The following is a 21,970-nucleotide window of genomic DNA, read 5'->3' as shown; positions in this document are numbered from 1 at the left end:
TCACTGACCCGAACATTTGTCTCCCAACTCAAGGACTGGACGCACGGACTTGTCATTCCACCGGCTCAGAATGTGTTGATTCAAATGGCAGTGCGATAAAACTTGTAGTCCAGCATGTCCTTGTTAAGTAAAAATTTTATCTTCTTTTTATTTGTTTACAAAAAGCTTTAAAATATGACAATCACAGACACAGGATGGTATGGTATGATGTGGTAGATCCAGCGCTAGCTGACGTGTTTCGAGAGGAAACCTCTTTTATCAAGTGGATTTTTGGTTAAGATGCAGGATCCTATTCAAAGAAAGAAAGGACCAAGCTTATTCATAGACCAAATAAACGTAACAACTAATATAAAACAGTAAAACCAATAAAATTAGAGTATCAAAAATTCTTACATAAATAAAAGTTAAAATTAAAGTAGTAATAAAAATAATAACTGCAACAATAATAACGATTATGATGATAATGACAATAATGTAACCTCCTATATAGCATTTTAATAATACAGTCAATATGTAACAGGTCAATGTAATTTACCAGTTATCAGCTATGGAATAGTCTCCTCAACTCTGAGCCTCAGATAGTGAGTCCTCTAATAAATGTATTGTAATGACTCATTATACTATGTCTCCAGAAAGAAAGAAAAAATAAATAAACTAAAATATATATGCCACTCCAATAAGTTGCCAGAGAGTGACTATGAGAGTTTCTGGCAAAAGCACAAAAAGTGGCAGCACATAAAAAGTGCAAATGCTGCTTGAATATTGCACACAATTGTACAGAAATTTCCAGTAAGGTGACAAATGAAAAGGTTCAGATATAAACGAGATTGGATTGTGGTTCCTTATACATCATATATGTCATATCCTGTCCATTATACCGCCCACGTCCTTAGCCAGTACACTTACACGTGGGTCTGCTACTATTTACAGTAGCAGATGCCAGAAATCCTTACAGTCACTCTCTGACAACCTGTAGGAGTGGCATCCATGCCAGTTACTGGTGAATAAAAGGTATGTGACCCCCCCACAGTTACACACCGTATGATAAGAGGTTTTATTACACCAACATTGCAAGACATTTATTACAGGACTCACTATCTGAGGCTCAGATTTGAGGAGACTCTTGCATAGCTAATAACAAGTAATTTACGTTGACCAGTCAGATATTGATGGTATTATTAAAATACTATATAAGAAGTTAGATTATTGTCATTATCATTATTATTATTATCATTATTATCATCATCACTTTTAATTATCTAAGAATGTTTGATTATTGGTTTTATTTTTTTATATTGGTTGTTACTAGAGATGAGCGAACAGTGAAATATTCGATATTCGTTTCGATTAGCCCCTCAATATTCAACTATTCGAACGAATATCGAACCCCATTATAGTCTATGGGGAAAAACCGTACGTTTCAGGGGAACCCTCAGGAGGGTCACGAAGTCTACTATGACACCTCAGGAAATGATGCCAACACCTCTGGAATGCAATTGGGACAGCAGGGGAAGCATGTCTGGGGGCATCTAACAAGCCCAAGTCACAGTTTTACCCCACTATCACAGCCTATCAAATACACACTTTCTACACTCAATACAACCTCTATGAAAGTGGAAAAATACCTGGAAACCTTCTTTCCTACCCAATTGTATGGATAGAAACCCAAATTTTATGCTACAGAAACATTACCAAGCACCCCTTTAAATCACGTTGCCCATAACAACCACAGATGGAATAGGCAATGGGAAATCCAACAGCACCCACCCTTAACTGTCGTTGTGGATGTGTGTGTGTGTGATGTGGTAAGACCTTCAAAAATTCACTTTTCTGGCCCTTAACATGAGCCCTTCCAAATTAAGTTAGAAGCCCTTAAGCTGAGCTACAAGCAGAGATTGAGGCCCTTTAGGTGATTTCAGCCTTTTACCAGCAGAGTTTTAGGCCTTTTAACTTAATTCAGCCTTGCACCAGCAGTTTTTTTGGCCCTTGTGGTTAGTTGAGCCACGCACCAGCAGTGTTTGCGGCCCTTGGAGTGAGTAGAGCCTTGCACCAGCAGAGATTTAGTTTTTGGCCCTTGGAGTGAGTAGAGCCTTGCACCAGCAGTGTTTTTGGCCCTTGGGGTGAGTAGAGACTCTAACCAGCAGAGTTTGGGGGAATCAGGGTGGATTGAGACTCTAACCAGCAGAGCTTGGGGGAATCAGGGTGGATTGAGACTCTAACCAGCAGAGTTTGGGGGAATCAGGGTGGATTGAGCCTAGTAGGAGCAGAATTGTGCAACGCTGATGATGGAGGAGTATGAGGAGGAAGAGGAATTGTAGAGGGTGAGAAGACACATGAAAGTTCATGTCGGGGTGCTTGACACCGGTGGACATGAAAATGATGGATCTATCCAGTGTCTGTTCATTTTGATCAGCGTCAGCCGGACAGCACTGTCAGCTGACAGCTGGCTGCGCTTATCCTTAATTATGCCACCTGCTGCGCTGAAGACCCTTTCTGATAGCACGCTGGCGGCAGGGCTGGAAAGGACCTCCAATGTGTACAGCGCAAGTTCCCGCCACAAATCCAACTTGGAGACCCAATAAGTGTATGGCACCGAGGGATCGGAGAGGACAGGGCTGTGGTCGGCTAGGTACTCCCGTAACATGCGCCTATACTTGTCCCTCCTGGTGACACTAGGCCCCTCAGTGGCGGTAGTTTGGTGAGGGGGTGCCATTAACCATGTCCCAGACCTTGGAGAGTGTGCTCCTGCCGGGTGTGGACCGGGTGGCAGTTGTTAGCCTGTTAGAGGAACTCTCCTCTTTGCCGCCAACGAAAGTTGATGGAAACATCTCCATCATATTCTGCACCAGTTGCTTGTGGCAATCACTAATGCGACTGGCCCAACCCCTCTACCAGAATAAAATTTGAGATATTATTTTTATACCGGGGGGTCAAGGATTGCAAAAATCCAGTAGTGGTTGCTCTCCAGGATTTTGACAATGCGTTTGTCAGTTGAAACATGAATTCAACCATGTGTGCCAGAGTGTTACTTGGCATGACTTCGCTGCCCCCACTGGAATGTTCACTCTCCATTTCCTCCTCCTCCTCCTCCTCCTCCATTTTGCCCCATCCACGCTGCAGCAATGGAACGCAATGAAGTTCCTCGCTAGTCTCCTGTGTGACAATGACATCATCTGCCACTTCGTAATCCTCCTCCTCCTCTTCCTCCGTCATCACAGCTGACCCTCTTGGTGGACTCCTCAAAGACACGCAATATCTTGCGTAAGTCTGCTATCCATGGCCACACATGGTGCAGAAACTGAGGGAGCTGACTCTGAGGAACCCTTGACTTTTGAAGATGGTACTCCATCAAGGGTCTGCTGCTCATACACACTGCTCAACATGTGGTATGTCGAGTTCCAGCATGTTTGGAGATGTGCGCTTTTACGGCTTGTGCATGTAGGTGGGTAGCACTGTATTTTTGCCTGCGCTCAAACGTCTGGGAGACGGTGGCTTGCTAGGGAGATGGTGGCTTTCTGGGAAGATGCGCATGATGGTGCAGGAGAAGGAGCGGAGGCAGGAGAAGGAGCTGAGGCAGGAAAAGGGGAGCATGAGGGAGAAGTCTCCAAAGTGGTGGAGGCAGATGTGGAGGTGTCCTGGCTGCTGGTCTGGACTGCAGCACCAGCACTGGCAACAGTGGGAGAGGCAGTGGCGGCAACGCTGGACGACGATTGTCCTGCTTTTGTTCTCTCCCACTGAGCCCAGGGCTTGCATTCCAAATGACGGCGCATGGAAATGGTCATAAGGTTGCTCTTTTCAGAGCCCCTACTCAGTTTCGAGTTGCAAAGTGTGCAAACCGCACTATATTTGCTCTTCGCACATACATTAAAAAATCTCCACACCACCAAAGATCGTGGCCTCGATTTGGGAGTTTTTCTAGGCTGGCTAGCATAGGGAACATTTTGGGCCTTTCCTGGCTGTGGCCTGGCTTTGGTGAAGCAACTCTCCTCTGCCTCTGGACATGCCTCTGCCTCTGGGCATGCCTCTGCCTCTAGCCACCCTCTTTGGTGCTGCACTTCCCTCCACATCTACACTGCTTTCCCCGCTTGACATCCCCCCTGTCTAGGTCGGGTTAGTGTCCTCGTCGTCCACCACCTCCTCTTCCAATTCCTCTCTCAGCTCCTCCTCCTCCTCCTGCACACCAACCATGGCAACAGGCTGCCCTGATGGCAACTGTGTCTCGTCATCGTCCTCACTGAGGGCGGATTGCTGGTCAACACCAACAACAGGAGATGGTGTATACTCCAGTGTTTGGGCATCAGGACACAGAAACTCATCTGGTACCTCCTGTGATTCGGGACCTGGTGGGACAGAGAGAGGGACAGTGAATGGACCCGAAAACAGCTCCTGGGCGGGATGGGAAAGGTTGGATTACTTTGCTAGGAAGATTGGGTAGGAGGAGTTGAGGTAGAGGCTGACTGGCTGGTGGAGAATGTGCTGGAAGCATTATCCGCCAGCCATTGTAACACCTGTTCCTGGTGCTCAGGCCTAGTTAGGTTTGTGCCCTGCACCCTACTTAATGTGGCCATCAAGCCAAGGACTGTGGGGAAGCGCAATGCTTGCTGCCGCATAGCAGTAGGCACGAGAGACGCTGTTGGTTGACCGCAACCTTGCTTCCCATCTGCATTTCCACACCCCCTTCCTCGTCCTCGTCCCTGTCCCTTTGCGCTAGCCTTATGCATTTTTAGATGTATAGTAATGCGATTTTTATGGTCTATACAGCGATGAAAGCTGGGTTGACCATATATAGTTGGATTGAATTGCTCTGTATCCCTGTTAGGAGTTTGGGGGGACACTCCGTGGAAAGCTGGGTTGAGCGTATATAGCTGGACCTAATTGCTCTGTATCCCTGTTAGTTTTCGGGGGGACATCCCATGGGAAGCTCAAATCCTCTCCCTGCAGTATAGCTCTGAAAAGAGCTGTTGTTTTTCTTCAGTTTTTCCCTGCCTACTAGAAGCTAATACCTATCTAGCCCTCAGCAGATCTCTCTCTCTCTCCCTATCTGTCACCGCAAATGACACAAAGATGGCGGCCGCTATTCTTATAAATCGGAGGTCACATGTTTTCGGCAGCCAATAGGTTTTTAATTTTTTTTTAATGCCTACGTTGTCGTAGTTCCTGTCCCACCTCCCCTGCACAGTTATTGGTGAAAAAAAATGCGCCAGGGAAGGTGAGAGGGGATACGAATTTTTACTGCGTTTTTTCCGCATGGTATTCGATTGGAATCGAATACCTCGAACAGCCTGATAGTCGATCGAATACCTATTCGATCGAATTGCGTTCGCTCATCTCTAGTTGTTACGTTTACTTGGTCTATTTGTAAGCTGGGTCCTTTCTTTCTTCGAATAGGGTCCCGCATCTTAACCAAAAATCCACTTGATAAAGGAGTAGAGTTTCCATGAAACTCGATATAGCATCGTGTGATATGTTGTTGCCATGTTATGCTAATAAAGATTTCTTTGCTGTGAAACGGGAGTAAACACGGTTCATTATCCTGAATGGGTTATCCACGATCCATCTTAGGTAGGGGCAGCACGGTGGCTCAGTGGTTAGCACTGCAGCCTTGCAGCACTGGAGTCCTGCAACATCTGCAAGGAGTTTGAATGTTCTCCCCGTGTTTGCGTGGGTTTCCTCCCACACACCAAAGACATACTGATAGGGAATTTAGATTGTGAGCCCTATATGGGACAGTGACTGTCAATGTCTGTAAAGTGCTGCGGAATATGATGGCGCTATATAAGTAAGCATAATAAATAATTTTGGTCCTGTTTACAGGGAATTAAATGTCATTTAAAAGTTGTATGTATTGGAAAATCGCACCTAAAGCTATGGCTTTTATAGGTATCATTTATTACTGACAAAAAATTTCAAATTCAAAGCATCTACTTCTGAAAATGCTCTGACTTTTTGTTCTGGATGACACAAGGTTCTGTATAAGTACCCCTCTGTTGTGTGCTGGCTATACCGGTTCATTAGTTGAAGTGGTTATGTCATTTAATTGTCACAGCCAATCAGAGAAGAAGTGAGTCGATGACAAAACAGTTGATAGCTAATACTGACATGAACTTGACCTTAATGTTTGTTTTGTTTTGTTTTTTCGCCTTTGACAGGTATTGCACTTATAAATAATCCAGTTACCCAGGCAAAAATAGTTGAGGAACAGGCACTCACTACTCTCATTCACCTTTTGAAAACAAAAAGTTCTCTCAGAATTAAGGTAGGTACATCCCAATGTAGTGCAGTTAAAATTGTCAGTGATTATGGTTGAGATTGTAGGCCACATCACAGAGCTGACAAAGAAGAGAACCCACTTTTCTTGGACTCCGCATCAGAGGAAGCCTTTTCTTGTTTGAAAGTTAAGTTCACCACGGCTCTGGTACTACGTCATCCCAATCCAGATTTTACGTTTATAGTTGAAGTAGATGCATATGATTGTTTGGTTAGGGCCATCCTTTCTCAAAGGTCAGGTGAAAAGAAGCTGTTATACCCCTGTGCATTCTTTTCTCAACGGATGTCTTCTGCAGAGAGAAACTATGATGTGAGAAATAAGAAATTGCTTGCCATCGTCTCAGCTTTTAAAGAGTGAAGACACCATCTGCAAGGAGCTTCTCAGCAGATTTTAGTCTTATCCAATCACCGTAACTTAGAGTTTATTAGATCAGCCAAGTGTCTCTCCCCTCGTCAAACCCAATGGACTCTATTCATGAACTACTTCAATTTCACAATTTCATTCGAACCAGGATCTCGTAATGGAAAGGCGTCTGCCTGTCACAAATGTTTTCTAGTGATACTTAGTCCCTCAGTTCCACCTACTCCCATTGTCTCCGAAGCAAAAATTGTAGGTATTATCCATGAAGGGGATTTGCTGGAGGACCTTAAAGTGTCCTATAACACCGATCCATTCTTATCACACCCATCAGGGGATGTACATCTATTCTTTAACCCCTTCCCGCCGATGGCATTTTTTGATTTTCGTTTTTCATTTTTGACTCTCCTACTTCTAAACCCCATAACTTTTTTATTTCTCCGCTCCCAGAGCCATATGAGGTCTTAATTTTTGTGGGACAAATTTTTCTTCATGATGCCATCATTAATTATTCTGTAGAATGTACTGGGAAGCTGGAAAAAAATTCAGAATGGGGTGGATTTGAAGAAAAAATGCATTTCTGCGACTTTCTTACAGGCTTTGGTCTTACGGCGTTCAATGTGCAGCCAAAATGACATGTCCCCTGTATTCTGTGTTTCGGTATGGTTCCAGGGATACCAAATTTATATGGTTTTATTTACATTTTGACCCCTTAAAAAAAAAATCCAAAACTGTGTTAAAAATTTTTTTTTCTAAAAATCGCCATATTCTGACAGCTGTACCTTTTTTATACGTCCGTGTATGGGGATGCATAGGGCGTCTTTTTTTGCGGGACCGGGTGTACTTTTTAGTTCTATCATTTTCGGGAAATGCTATTGCTTTGATCGCTTTTTATTAAAATTTTTATCAGAATCAAAACAGTGAAAAAACGGCGGTTTGGCACTTTTGACTAATTTTACTGCTACGGCGTTTACCGAATAGGAAAAATGTTTTATAGATTTGTAGAGCGGGCGATTTCGGGCACAGGGATACCTAACATGTATGTGTTTCACAGTATTTATCTACTTTTATATGTTTTCTAGGGAAAGGGGGGTGATTTGAATTTTTATTTTTATTTTTTTACTTTTTTTTTTTTTTTTGCATTTATTAGACCCCCTAGGGGTGTTGAACCCCAGGGGGTCTGATCACTAATGCAATGCATTTCAAAAAATCATCCTTTCTTTTACAGGCTGCATAGACCAGCCTGCAAAAGAAAGAGATTGCAGACCGGCCGGGGAGCCTTGTAAAGGCTCCCAGCTGTCATGGCAATGTGACGTCGGCCCTGGAGCATGCAAAATGGCGGCGCCCATGCGCTGCTGGGAAAATGGCGCCTCCAGCGCCTTTGACCTTGGCATCGGAGGGGTTAATGCCGGGGACCGAACAGAGACATTAGAGCCGGTTGTCTACTGTTGAAAGCAGTAGACACCCGGCAGCTATGGCGGCCGCCCGGCTCCCGGGTGGTCGCCATAGTTACACACCCGACATGCGCCGTACTATTACGGCGGATGTCAGGAAGGGGTTAAATATCGAGTATGGACTGATGGCAGCATCTATACATACCAGCAATGTGTCTGAGGATTCTACAGTTTGTACATGATTCCAGATTAGTAGGACACAAGGGAGTGCAGAAGACATATGAGCTGTTATCCCATTTCTTCTGGTGTCCCAGCTGTCTAGAAGATGTAAAAAAAATATGTTCTCTCTTGTGATACCTGTACCCGGTATAAGCATTCACATTCTTCACCAATGGGGTTGCTGCAATCATTGTCCATTCCAGTATGGCCTTGGAGTTTGATCTCAATAGACTTCATAGCGGATCTACCTAATTGCAAAGGAAAAACATCAATATTGGTAGTGATAGATCGACTTACTAAAGCAGCTCATTTCATCCCTTGTACCGGTCTACCCTCTGCCAAAGAAACTGCTGATTTAATAGTTCAAAATAACTTTCACCTTCATGGTGTTCCGGACGAAGTTTTCTCATATCGTGGGGTACAATTCACGTCTAAATTCTGGAGAACTTTTGCTCGATATCTAGCTTCATTTGTCAACGGTTTATCATCTCCAAACTAATGGCCAGACGGAACGTACTTACCAGACTCTAGAACAGTATCTGCACTGTAACATTTGCCATTTACAGGATGATTGGTTAGGCTACTGCAGCCCCCTGGGGGCAATCAGTGTGCTGTCTCCAGAGCCTCCCCAGCCTTACCTGACTACTGGACTCCTGCTCCTGTACCCACTGTGACACTCTACTTTCTAAAACTCAAAAGTTTTCAGCATGTTATTTTTAATATTTTTTAACAAGGACTTTATTTTATTTTGTAATTTTCTATGCACAATAAAGATATTACCGAAAGAAAGTAGAAACAGTTGCATTTAACCCCACTATAAGGACCATGAACATAACATCATAAAATATAGAATGTAAAATAGGAAATAAGGCTTCAGAAGCCATCATAAATCTATCTATATCTGCTCTTAAAAGACAAATATAGATAGCCAATAGTTACGGGTGGGTGGAAAGCTTACAATGATTCTGTTATTGGCACTTTATAAGATTATGCATATTTAGTGGAGATGAAGCAGGGAAAGCGCAGGGTCAGGCCTGATTCACATCAGCTTTCAGGTTCTTCTTTGGGGAGTCCGCTTGGGGACCCCCCGGACGGAAACCTATATGCATAGAAAAGCAGTTACCTTGGAAAACACGCTGACCCCTTAGACTATAATGAGGTCCGTGTGGTTTCCGTATGAAACATGCAGAGAGAAAAATGCTGATTGCAGTGCTTTTCTATCTGCATATTTTGTGAGGAAACCACACAAACCTTATTATAGTCTATGGGTTCTGTGTGGTTTCTTAGGTAACAGCTTTTTAATGTATATGGGTATCTGTTCAGGGGGTCCCTAAGTGGATTCCCCGAACGGAAACCCGAACACTGATGTGAACTGGGCCTCAGATCTTAGGCATTTTAGCCAGCACAAGGATAGTGGAATATGGCCAAAAATCCTGTAATACAGCTAGGCATAGGAGAGGAGGATAATTTAGTTAGATAATAAATGTAGACAGCTATAGGAAGAGATCATAGGAGTCATAGGAATTTATTTATAAATTTAGTATCGCTGTGATTGTGCTGACGCAAAGAATATAAAGAACATGTCATTTTTACTGAGCAGTGAGTGTCATAAGAATGAAAACCTTAAGAAAAAGGAGCAAAGGCAATTTTTCTCGAATTCCACCCCATTCTGATTTTTCCAACGTTTACAGTGTGTTTTAATACCTTTACTTAAATTGGTATTCTGACGGTCATACACATTTTTTTTTTCATGTACAGAGCTATGTAAGGCATCTTTTTTTGTGGCACAAGATGTAACTTTTATTTGTATTATTTTGGAGAATGTCTGAGGTTTTGATTACTTTTTATTACATTTTTTCAAAATGGAAATTAAGCTATTTTAATTTTTGTTTACTGCTACAGTGTTGACCGTATGGCTTAAATAATTTTTATCGTTCGGGCACCTTTGGACAATGTGGTTATGCTTATTTTTATTTTAGTTATTTAGGAAAAGGTGGATGATTTGAATTTGTATATTTTAAATAAATAAATAAATAAACAATTTTTTATTTTAAATTAAAAAAATCCAAATAAGGGCGTTGATTAGCTGATTTCAACAAACATAGAATTGCTATATAGCTATTACAGCCTGCCACAACTAATTCTCTTTGTCTATTTTTCTTAATATAATTGCCCCCCACAATGACCCTATGTGCAGTATAATGGCTCTACAGTGCTCCACATGTAGTACAATGGACCCCACATGTAGTACAATGGACCCCACATGTAGTATAATAGCCCTTATGGTCCCTTGACGAAGCTCCTCTGTGAGCGAAACGCGCGTCGGGTGTATGCCGGTCGGGTATGTGGTATAGGTAACGGCTTTATATGTGGAGTTCCATCCATGCCTTTATATTGTGGTGACATATATTTTTTGCAATTCTCAGTAACTTATATACTTACCTCATTGTTTGTTCACTATTCCCATTAAGAGTTGCACGTTGCAGTTCTGTGATGATTTATTATTTTGTCTTCACATTCACTCAGGCATTTGTTGTTCACTCTTATTTTTTTGCATATGTGGGGTTTTATACTTACTGTTGTGGCATGTTTGGCACCCCGGCTGATTGTATACATTTCTATATACCACCTTCCTACCTGCTCAATTCTGTGGGTACTTCAGCTCCTCCATTAATTGTTATTTATGTTTACATGTTTGTGTATTTTTTATATTAATAAAATTTATATTTTTGATAGTTACGTTTGGTCTGGATTTATTTTGGTTTCTTATGCTTGGCATTGCCCTGGCCGCATTGTTATTCAGTCTGTTTATCAGTGTTGACCGTATGGCTTAAATAATTTTTATCGTTCGGGCACCTTTGGACAATGTGGTTATGCTTATTTTTATTTTAGTTATTTAGGAAAAGGTGGATGATTTGAATTTGTATATTTTAAATAAATAAATAAATAAATAAACAATTTTTTATTTTAAATTAAAAAAATCCAAATAAGGGCGTTGATTAGCTGATTTCAACAAACATAGAATTGCTATATAGCTATTACAGCCTGCCACAACTAATTCTCTTTGTCTATTTTTCTTAATATAATTGCCCCCCACAATGACCCTATGTGCAGTATAATGGCTCTACAGTGCTCCACATGTAGTACAATGGACCCCACATGTAGTATAATAGCCCCCACGGTGCCTTCAGCTGTAACATAATGATCCCCACAGTGCCCCATGTTGTAACATAATAACCCCACAGGGTTCCCACATGTAACGTAATGGACCCAACAGTACCCCCAAGGGTTTTTTTTTTTTTTTTTTTTAAATAAAAGCTGTGAGCAGTGGGCTTCCTTGATCTCAATGATCTCAGATCTTCCTGGGATTGCCAGGTGCTGATGCCCAGTCCTGCTGCTAGTAATGAGGGCAACTTTATGTGGTCATCTCCAATGTGGGAATTTTTTTGTACATTACCAAACAACAAATTGATATCTCTGTAAGCCATGTCTGTGCAGGAACAAATGTAGGATCTACATCATTGTGTACTCAATGAAAAAGAATCACCATCTCATTTGGCAAAATAGAATTGGTAGTGGCATGTAAAGTGAGCCAGACCATCATACTACTTCTTCCCATGATCTTTCTTGCAGCCAGGCCACATCCACACCTAGAACATTTTTATTGTTATTATCAACAGAGTTTGCTTCTCCTTCAATCTAACATAATGCATCCATATGGGTTACCCTTGGGAGATATACCATATAAAAATGTGTTCCTTGTCCACAAAACATTGTGCACCCTTGTGTGTCCTGGAAACAGCTATATGTCCCTAATTATCCAGCAGTTTTGGTAATGAAACTCATACCTGACAAGTGGCTGGTGGTGAAGATGGTGCTGTACCACTTAATGGAATCCACTGCATTTTGTAAACTGTTTGCGTGAGGTCAGCCTCGATGGAGGATATCTAGCCTCCATTAATTTTATGGTACAGCTATAAAATAAATAAACAGTTGCAAGCAATGTTTAGTTGATATTTTCAGGGGATCTTCAGTGGTTGTTGTGAAATGATATCATGCTGCATCAAGGATTCATGCTACACTACAATATTCAAGTTAAGCTTTGCTACTCAGTTAGATTAATTTTAGATGACTTGAAGAAGTCTAGTTTGATCGGTGATTTATCTGTTTGTTTATGTTTTGTTTTTTTTTAATGCACAGGTTGAAGTCGCCTGTACTCTTGCTTGTATCGTTCTGGGAAACTCAGCTGTGCAGTGTCATTTGTATAAGAATGATGAATTTAGGTTCGCTGATGTTATTGACCTTCTTTATTCATCCGATAAGGTATTTATATAATTCCATCAAGATTTTGATTCTTCTTCATATTGATGACCTATTTTTATTACAGTTCACCAATATCTGATGAGTAGGGGGCCTCTCTGCACAAAGGGCAAATATTCAACTTGACACCCCCATCTTAATTCTGTTTGCCTCTTAAGTCCAAATGCAGGGAATTTCAGAATGTACTAGAAAACTTAATTCAGAGCCGTCCTGTAATGGACCATATGGTGATGGTTATCTGCGTTGCATGACTTCTTCAATGGTATGTTCTTGTTGTAACTTCTAGGCCTCGGGCCTTGGGCGGGGCAGACTGCACATGCCCACAGGCCACAAGAAAATGGTCGTTTGCACTGTATTGTAAGCGGCCATTTTCTCGTGGCCTGTGGCTTAGAAGTTACAAGCCACCGCTGGAAGAAGAGGATGAAGATGACACTGCTGACGAAGATGGAGGCGCAGCATACTGCTGTATATACCGGATGACAGTATACAGCTTTCTTCTCACCCAATGGGACAGTTATAATGAGTGAGTGCACAAACTGATGTATACAAGTGTTTTTGATTGAACTATACACAGATGGTATATATATTGAGCTTATATACTGCCGTATATACCGGATGACAGTATACAGCTTTCTTCTCAACCAATGGCACAGGTACAATGTGAGTGAAGAAAAACACTTGTATACATCAGTTTGTTTGAAGTATATATGGAGGGTATATAGATATAAGACTTGTATACATCAGTTTGTGTAAAGTATACACGGAGGGTAGATAGATATGGCGATTATCTACTATCGTATCTAGCGGATGCAAGGACAACTGCTAGCTTCTCACCCCTATGGGACACATATGTAGAGTATACCAGTGGTAGGGAATTGGAGCCATAAAAAGGGCTTTTTGTCAAAATTCGCTGCAGGATGAGTGTATATACTAGTAGTGTATATACACTCATCAAGCAGTGTAGCTCTGCCAATGTTTCCTGCCTGCCTAGCATAAGCTAATCCCTCTCTAGCCCTCAGCATTGTTTCTCCCTATCTAACACCAATCAAATGACACGAATATGGCTGACACTATTCTTATAAATCGGAGATCACCTGATTTAGCCAGCCAATTACTTTTTCCTATTTTTTTTCGATGCCTACGTTTCCTGCTTCCTGTCCCACCTTCTCTGCACAGTTATCGGTACAAAAAAGCGCCAGGGAAGGTGGGAGGGGATACGAATTTTTACTGTGTTTACCGTGTGGTATGCGATCGAAATTGAATATGTCGAATACGGTAATATTCGATCGAATACCTACTTGATTGAATGGTATTCGCTCATCTCTAATTTTTAACAGTTTAAAATAGTGAAAAGCTTATCCTGGGTAAAGTATATCACAGTTCCTTCTTATCCATATCTATAGCATATAAGTTGGTTTTCCATCGTGTACCACAGCCTACCATCAGAGCCCCGGAAATGCAGTTTTAACTGCAAATATCAATTTTGTTCATTTGTATCTACATCTATTTATACTCTATCGATATACATACCTCTTGAGGATCCCCAAGTATATATTGCAACAGGGAATAAACACATAGAGGTTTTTGTTGGAGTCTATTTACCTATACCAGAGGAATGATTATATATTATTTATTATCCGAGGTTCGAAATCCGATTCGAACAGCCGCACACTGTTCGACTGTTTGAACGGATTTCGAACCCCATTATAGTCTATGGGGGGAAATGCTTGTTTCAGGGGTACGCAAAATTCGATAAAATTATACTTACCAAGTCCACGAGTGACAGTCGGGCTGGATTCTCCTTAAAGTCTTCTCCCGGCGCAGCGCTCCCGCAGCGTCTTCCGGCTGGAATTCACTCTGCCTAGGCATTGGGGCCTGAGCAGAGCCAACTGCGCATGCGAGGGCATGCCCACGCATGCGCAGTCGGCTCTGCCTAGGCCGGATGCTTAGGCAAAGTGAATTCCAGCCGGAAGATGCCGCGGGGACGCTGCACAGAGAAGACTTCTAAAGGTAAGAGAAGAACCAGCGTTGATTTGCAGAATGTATAGCATTCTGCCAATCAACGCTGGTTCTGCATCGAACCTTAAACTTCGAACAGCTAGCGGTGAGCATATACTATATAGACTATAATGGTGTCCGTGTGTTTTCCATGCGGTCTCCGCACGAGTCATGCAGAAAGTAGTTCATGAAGTAGTTTTCTCTCCGCATGTTCAGTGTGGACACCACATGGAAAACACACGGACCCCATTATAGTCTATGGGGTCCGTGTGCTTTCATAAGCGCACTGCTTGTCAATGTGTTCAGTATTCTGGTATCCTAAAGAGGCATCAATATTAAACACTGGAAACCCCATTTAACTAGAGATATAGTTGTATTTCATTTTACTTAAAAAAAAATTAAAATCTTCAAATTCTTTTTAAATAAGTGTGAAATAAATGAGTTAATATGTCATATATTGCAGGATATTTGTTTAAAAGCAGGCTATGCACTAGCCCTTTTTGCTTACAACAATACGATGCAGCAATTCTACATTTTGGATAATGGTGGCATAGGAATATCTGTGTTTGACTTTTTCCTGCAATCTGAAATTGAGGCAGACAGAGCACTTTCTGCATTTCAGGTAAATGTAGGATACTTTTTTTTTTTTTATAATTATGACTATTAATTTAAGTTTAATCAAGTGTTATTGAAATTTTATAAGGAGCAAAACAATTAAAACACATAACATACACTCACCGGCCACTTTATTAGGTACACCTGTCCAACTGCTCGTTAACACTTAATTTCTAATCAGCCAATCACATGGCGGCAACTCAGTGCATTTAGGCATGTAGACATGGTCAAGACAATCTTCTGCAGTTCGAACCGAGCATCAGTATGGGGAAGAAAGGTGATTTGAGTGCCTTTGAACGTGGCATGGTTGTTGGTGCCAGAAGGGCTGGTCTGAGTATTTCAGAAACTGCTGATCTACTGGGATTTTCACGCACAACCATCTCTAGGGTTTACAGAGAATGGTCCGAAAAAGAAAAAACATCCAGTGAGCGGCAGTTCTGTGGGCGGAAATGCGTTGTTGATGCCAGAGGTCAGAGGAGAATGGCCAGACTGGTTCGAGCTGATAGGCAACAGTGACTCAAATAGCCACCCGTTACAACCAAGGTAGCCAGAAGAGCATCTCTGAACGCACAGTACGTCGAACTTTGAGGCAGATGGGCTACAGCAGCAGAAGACCACACCGGGTGCCACTCCTTTCAGCTAAGAACAGGAAACTGAGGCTACAATTTGCACAAGCTCATCGAAATTGGACAATTGAAGATTGGAAAAACGTTGCCTGGTCTGATGAGTCTCGATTTCTGCTGCGACATTCGGATGGTAGGGTCAGAATTTGGCGTCAACAACATGAAAGCATGGATCCATCCTGCCTTGTATCAACGGTTCAGGCTGGTGGTGGTGGTGTCATGGTGTGGGGAATATTTTCTTGGCACTCTTTGGGCCCCTTGGTACCAATTGAGCATCGTTGCAACGCCAAAGCCTACCTGAGTATTGTTGCTGACCATGTCCATCCCTTTATGACCACAATGTACCCAACATCTGATGGCTACTTTCAGCAGGATAATGCGCCGTCATAAAGCTGGAATCATCTCAGACTGGTTTCTTGAACATGACAATGAGTTCACTGTACTCCAATGGCCTCCACAGTCACCAGATCTCAATCCAATAGAGCATCTTTGGGATGTGGTGGAACGGGAGATTCGCATCATGGATGTGCAGCCGACAAATCTGCGGCAACTGTGTGATGCCATCATGTCAATATGGACCAAAATCTCTGAGAAATGCTTCCAGCACCTTGTTGAATCTATGCCACGAAGAATTGAGGCAGTTCTGAAGGTAAAAGGGGGTCCAACCCGTTACTAGCATGGTGTACCTAATAAAGTGGCCGGTGAGAGTACAAGAAAGTGCACAAAAGATGCCATAAGCCGGTGCATAGGCAAACTATCAAATCCAAAACTGGCATGTCAAGGCAAAAACAAGTCCAAAAATAAACAAGGATTGAGAAAAGGAAAACTGTGAAAGGCATCAAAACAAAACTCTAGTATCCAGGTCTACAAGGATCAAGGAGACCTACAAGAGCCATAAAACATTGGAGAAGGGCAAGGAAGTAGAATTGGTAGGAAACAGAGCAGAAAGCAACATGAAAACAAAGACACAAGGGGGGAGGGTGGACATATAACAAAGGAGGAGACAAGAGGAGGGAAAGGAGGGCGAGTCCGAGGAGCAGAGGCAGAAATCGCCAGGGCAATAGAGGGGGGTCTCACAAGACCAAAGATTGGTAAATTCCGAAGATTCCTGGAAGGCATCAAGCATAGAGAAGTCTGTAGACTCCTCTACAACCAAAACCTCCATCCTCCTGAAGAAACTCCTGTAACGTGACTATAAATTTAGCAATACAGAGTCAGACTGGGATGTCTGGGGCCCAGTAGTGGAATTGATTTTAGGGGCCTGACCTACTGCTACTGGTGTAAAAGCCATTAAAAAATAATCACACCACTTTCTGATGTGCCGCTTGGCACACCTAGTGATCACACTTCTTCCTTACTTTACACTCGTGCCCCGTGAGTGTGTCCTGGTCTTATAGGATAATATGAAATGAGCTTTCTTAATTTTATATATTTATTAACCCTGAATGTGTTGATACTATATACTTAACATATATAGAAATATATATCAGTGGGTGACAAGCAAATACGGTTACAGTACAATACAATGCATAAAATAAAAATGGGATTAAAAGATAGAAAAGGAATAATACCAACAAGAATTTGTAGTTCATTCTCTGGGGCCTTGCTGCCAGGCCTCAGAGCACATGCTTATTCAGTCCGGAGCTTCAACCTGCTTACATGGTTTGCAGAAGTTGAACTCCTCCTGTCTCCTTAGGAGAAACAATATAACTATCCCAAGTCTCCTCCCAGAATGATGTCATTAGGGATAGAAGTCCAGCCCTCCATCCTTGAGACCCAATAACTAAAAACAGTCATAATTCCTCGCCAGATGATCATAGGGTCAGGTCAGCGGTATGATGGGGTTCGCCGTGAGGTCCCCATCATGTAGACACCAAAGATCACACCCCAATCCCCTTTGGGTAATAAGTACAGTGTCTGGACCTTTCCCCTGCTCTCAACACTAGAGACTTTGGACTTGGAGCGTTCGGATCCACCTGGCATACCTGAGGAATTTACTGGTGCATCTGTGGCATGCCCTCCTAGGAAAATATTATTAGAAAACCATATCTCCTTTGGAGTCTGACCCAGAGACAACCAGTCTGGATGAGGTGACGTAGTTGGGGGTCTCTTCTCCTCACACTATCCCTGTCAGGTTTATCATAATTTATGCCAACTTTCAGAATTCTATGTCAGCAAGGAGCTGGTATGGAATTCTGTTTAGGCGCATGGACCCAATTTGTGATGAGATGTGCACTGGAGAGAGATTTTCTTACTTACGTATTATGTTCTGATATCATATGGTAAAATAATTTTTGGTCCCTGCTACATCTGTACATTTATACTTTATTTATGTTTCTACAGATTGTTGTTTTAGCCAGAGTAATAGTGGATATAGATCAAGTTACTCTTTCATCCAGAGGTGTAACAATACTATCCGATCTTTTGTACTCAAATAATCCAGCCACTATTGTGCTCGCAGGTAATTAAACATACTAATTACAGATTTTTTTTTTATTATTCCTTCTTTGTGTTGACAGTTGCCATTAACAAAAATGTATTGTACTTTGTAATGTGACCACTGAGGTCAATCAGTGGCATCAGCGGGCCTCAGGAAGAGGCCAAAAAAAAATCATCACAACTTTTTAGTTGCATTAATTATATATTGATCTATGATAGTGTTATTGTTTAATTTAACATTTTCTGTGTAAATCTTTACTACGGGGGGCCTGCATGTGAAGTCGGGTCTTCCCCAGGCCCGCTGACATAGCCGACTTGCGCATGCGTTGAATTTTGACCCCGCGCGCGAAGAGGCCGTTGCTGAAGAAGATGGAGGCGACACTGGAGAGAGTTCTCTCGCAGCATTGGGGATGCCCCCAGTCCTGTTTGAGCACTGGTGCCCGCCCCCAGTGCTGCGAGAGAACTCATTTGCATCCCGACAAAAAATGGGATTTCAAGCAAACGGCTGCGCGGAGAAAACATCAAAGGGTAGGAGAAGAATAGCCTTTCTTAAGGCTCAAAATAAAAACACTATGAAAGTGGAAAAATTCCTGGAAACCTTCTTTCATCCCCAATTGGATGGACAGAAACCCAAATTTTAAGGTAAACAAACATTACCAAGTAATCCTTTAAATCACGTTGCCCATGACCACCACAGATGGAATAAGCAATGCGAAATCCAACAGTACCCACCCTTAACTGTCATTGTGTATGTGTGTGTGTGTGTGTGTGTGTGCGTGTGATGTGGTAAGACCTTCCAAAATTCACTTTTCTGGCCCTTAACGTGAGCCCTTCCAAATTAAGTTAGAGGCCCTTAAGCTGAGCTACCAGCAGAGATTGAGGCCTTTGAGCTGACTTCAGCCTTTTACCAGCAGAGTTTTAAGCCCTTTAAGTTAGTTCAGCCTTGTACCAGCAGTGATTTTGGCCCTTAGGGTGAGTTGAGCCTTGCACCAGCAGTGTTTTTGGCCCTTGGGTTAGTTCAGCCTTGTACCAGCAGTGATTTTGGCCCTTAGGGTGAGTTGAGCCTTGCACCAGCAGTGTTTTTGGCCCTTGGGTTAGTTCAGCCTTGTACCAGCAGTGATTTTGGACCTTAGGGTGAGTTGAGCCTTGCACCAGCATTGTTTTTGGCCCTTGGAGTGATGATGGCCACTGTGTCTCGTCATCGTCGTCACTGAGGGCGGGTTGCTGGTCAACAACAACAACAGGAGATGGCGGATGCTCCAGTGTTTGGGCATCAGGACACAGAATCTCATCTGGTAGCTCCTGTGATTCTGGAAGTGGTGGGACAGAGAGAGGGACAGTGAATAGACCCGAAAACAGCTCCTGGGAGGTGGGAAAGGTGAGATTACTTTGCTGGGAAGATTGGGCATGTAAGGAAGGAGGACCAGACTGTTGGGTAGGAGGAGGAGTTGAGGTAGAGGCTGACTGGCTGGTGGATAATGTGCTGGAAGCATTATCCGCTAGCCATTGTAACACCTCTTTCTGGTGCTCGAGCCTAGTTAGTGTTGTACCTTGCACCCTACTTAATGTGGCCATCAAGCCGGGGACTGTGGGGAAGCACAATGCTTGCTGCTGCAGAACAGTGAGCACAGGAGACGCTGTTGGTTGACCGCACCCTTGCTCCCCATCTGCATTTCCACGCCTCCGTCCTCGTTCCTTTGCGCTAGCCTTACGCATTTTTAGATGTATAGTAATGTGATTTTTATGGTCTATACACTGAGGAAAGCTGGGCTGAGTGTATATAGCCGGACTGAATTGCTGTGTATCCCAGTTATTTTTTGGGGGGACACCCCGTGGAAAGCTGGGATGAGCGTATATAGCTGGACTGAGTTGCTGTGTATCCCAGTTATTTTTTGGAGGTACACACAGTGGAAAGCTGGGTTGAGCGTATATAGCTGGACTGAATTGCTGTGTATCCCTGTTAGGTTTTGAGGGTACACACAGTGGAAAGCTGGGTTGAGCGTATATAGCCGGACTGAATTGCTGTGTATCCCACTTTGGCGTTTGGGGGGACACCCCGTGGAAAGCTGGGTTGAGCGTATATAGCCGGACTGAATTGCTGTGTATCCCACTTTGGCGTTTGGGGGCACACACCGTGGATAGCTGGATTGAGCGTTTATCGACTCTACTCCCTGCAGTGTATAGCTCTGAAAAGAGCTGTTGTTGTTCTTCAATTTTTCCCTGCCTAGCCGAAGCTAATACCTATCTAGCCCTCAGAAGCATGTCTGTTCCTATGTCTCTAATCCGCAAAATTAAACGAAGATGGCGGCCGCTATTCTTATAAATCCAAGGTCACGTGTTTTCGGCAGCCAATGTGTTTTTTCAAATTTTTTTCAATGCTTACATTGTTGCAGTTCCTGTCCCACCTCCCCTGCACAGTTATTGGTGCAAAAAACGCGCCAGGGAAGGTGGGAGGGGATACAAATTTTTACTGCATTTGCCACGTGGTATTCGATTGGAATTCGATCGAACAGTGTTCGCTCATCTCTATTGATGAAGTGTTACTGTATAACAGGCTCTGCACAAAGACATACAATATTGTTTGGTGGCCTGCTTCAACTTTCTTGTTTGGATAGTTGTTTTTTTTTGTTTAGATGACAAGTAAATAAAAAAATGCACTATCCCTAAATAGTTTCAATGGTTGACAGATATATTGAATAGTAATACAGTAATTTCTGATTGACAGGGGAATTGCTTGCTAGTTTAGCTCACACCAGAGCTGGAATTCCTGAAGCAATATCTACATTAGGAACAGTGGAGCGCCTTTGTGATCAATTAAATTCTGAAATTGAAGAGGTGCGTAAAAACTTTTATGTTTTGTTAAATGGTTATTCCTATCTCAGGTAATCAGGGCCAAGACTTCCCATCCACCAGGGCAGAGTTAAACAGTTAAGCAAAAGTGCTCTATGTCATTTCTGTAACTCACACAGAGTTGGCCAAGATGGGAATAATATATTAAAGGGATTCTATCATTAGAATCCTGATTTTAGCTAAACCCACATCGGAATAGCCTTAAGAAAGCTATTCGTCCCCTACCTTTAGATGTCTTTTCCTTGCCACCATTCGGTATATATATTCACAGTTTCTTCATTATGGCAATGAGTTTTCTCGCAGCACTGGGGGCAACCCCTGTGCTGCGAAAAAACTCTCCAGTGCCGCCGCCTTCTTGTTCATCGCCTCCACCTTTTCTCTCCTGTTCAGCCACAGGAAAATGGCTGACTGCGCCCACTGCATGTGTCCATCAGCCATTTTCCTGTTGCCTCTCCCGTTCGGAGAATATGGCAATTTTATTCTTATGTTATTTATTTTATTTTTATTACAAAAAAGAATGGATATTGAGAGAATGGCTATTTATGTTAGGGTTTTTTCATATTGTATTACATTTTTTTAAATTTACACTTAGTCCCATACAATGTACTAGTACATTGCAATGCTCCCAGAAGTCAGCAGAGTGGTACATGGTGAGAGCTCTTAGTATAAGAGCCATGTGACCTTGGCATGCAAACCTCTGTGTTAATAGAACTGGCTGATATCTCTGTGGGCTTTGCAATTCTGAAGTTGTCATTGAGATCTGAATCCTGCAAATTTCTGAGTGCTTAATTGTTCACAACTCATCAAGAAGTACTTAGGTTAAGCATGGCGTTAGATGCCCTGATCTTTGGGTTAGCTGGCATAAAAATAAGCACTCCATTGGAATG

General features: G+C 42.6%; 1 protein-coding gene across 1 annotated transcript in view; it reads left to right on the top strand.

Moving 5' to 3' along the window:
- ANKAR (ankyrin and armadillo repeat containing) overlaps positions 1-21,970 on the top strand; it is a 95,741-nt gene that overhangs the window by 66,507 nt on the left and 7,264 nt on the right. The window contains exons 16-20 of the mRNA XM_075285120.1: positions 6,150-6,256; positions 12,439-12,561; positions 15,020-15,178; positions 18,138-18,255; positions 20,959-21,068. Of these exons, the coding sequence (XP_075141221.1) occupies positions 6,150-6,256; positions 12,439-12,561; positions 15,020-15,178; positions 18,138-18,255; positions 20,959-21,068 (617 nt within the window). The remainder of the gene's footprint in view (positions 1-6,149; positions 6,257-12,438; positions 12,562-15,019; positions 15,179-18,137; positions 18,256-20,958; positions 21,069-21,970) is intronic.

This window comes from Leptodactylus fuscus, chromosome 8 (assembly GCF_031893055.1).
Source record: "Leptodactylus fuscus isolate aLepFus1 chromosome 8, aLepFus1.hap2, whole genome shotgun sequence".
Taxonomy (NCBI): Eukaryota; Metazoa; Chordata; class Amphibia; order Anura; family Leptodactylidae; genus Leptodactylus; species Leptodactylus fuscus.
The sequence above is the reverse complement of the archived record's forward strand: the minus strand, read 5'-3'. Positions and strand labels throughout refer to the sequence as shown.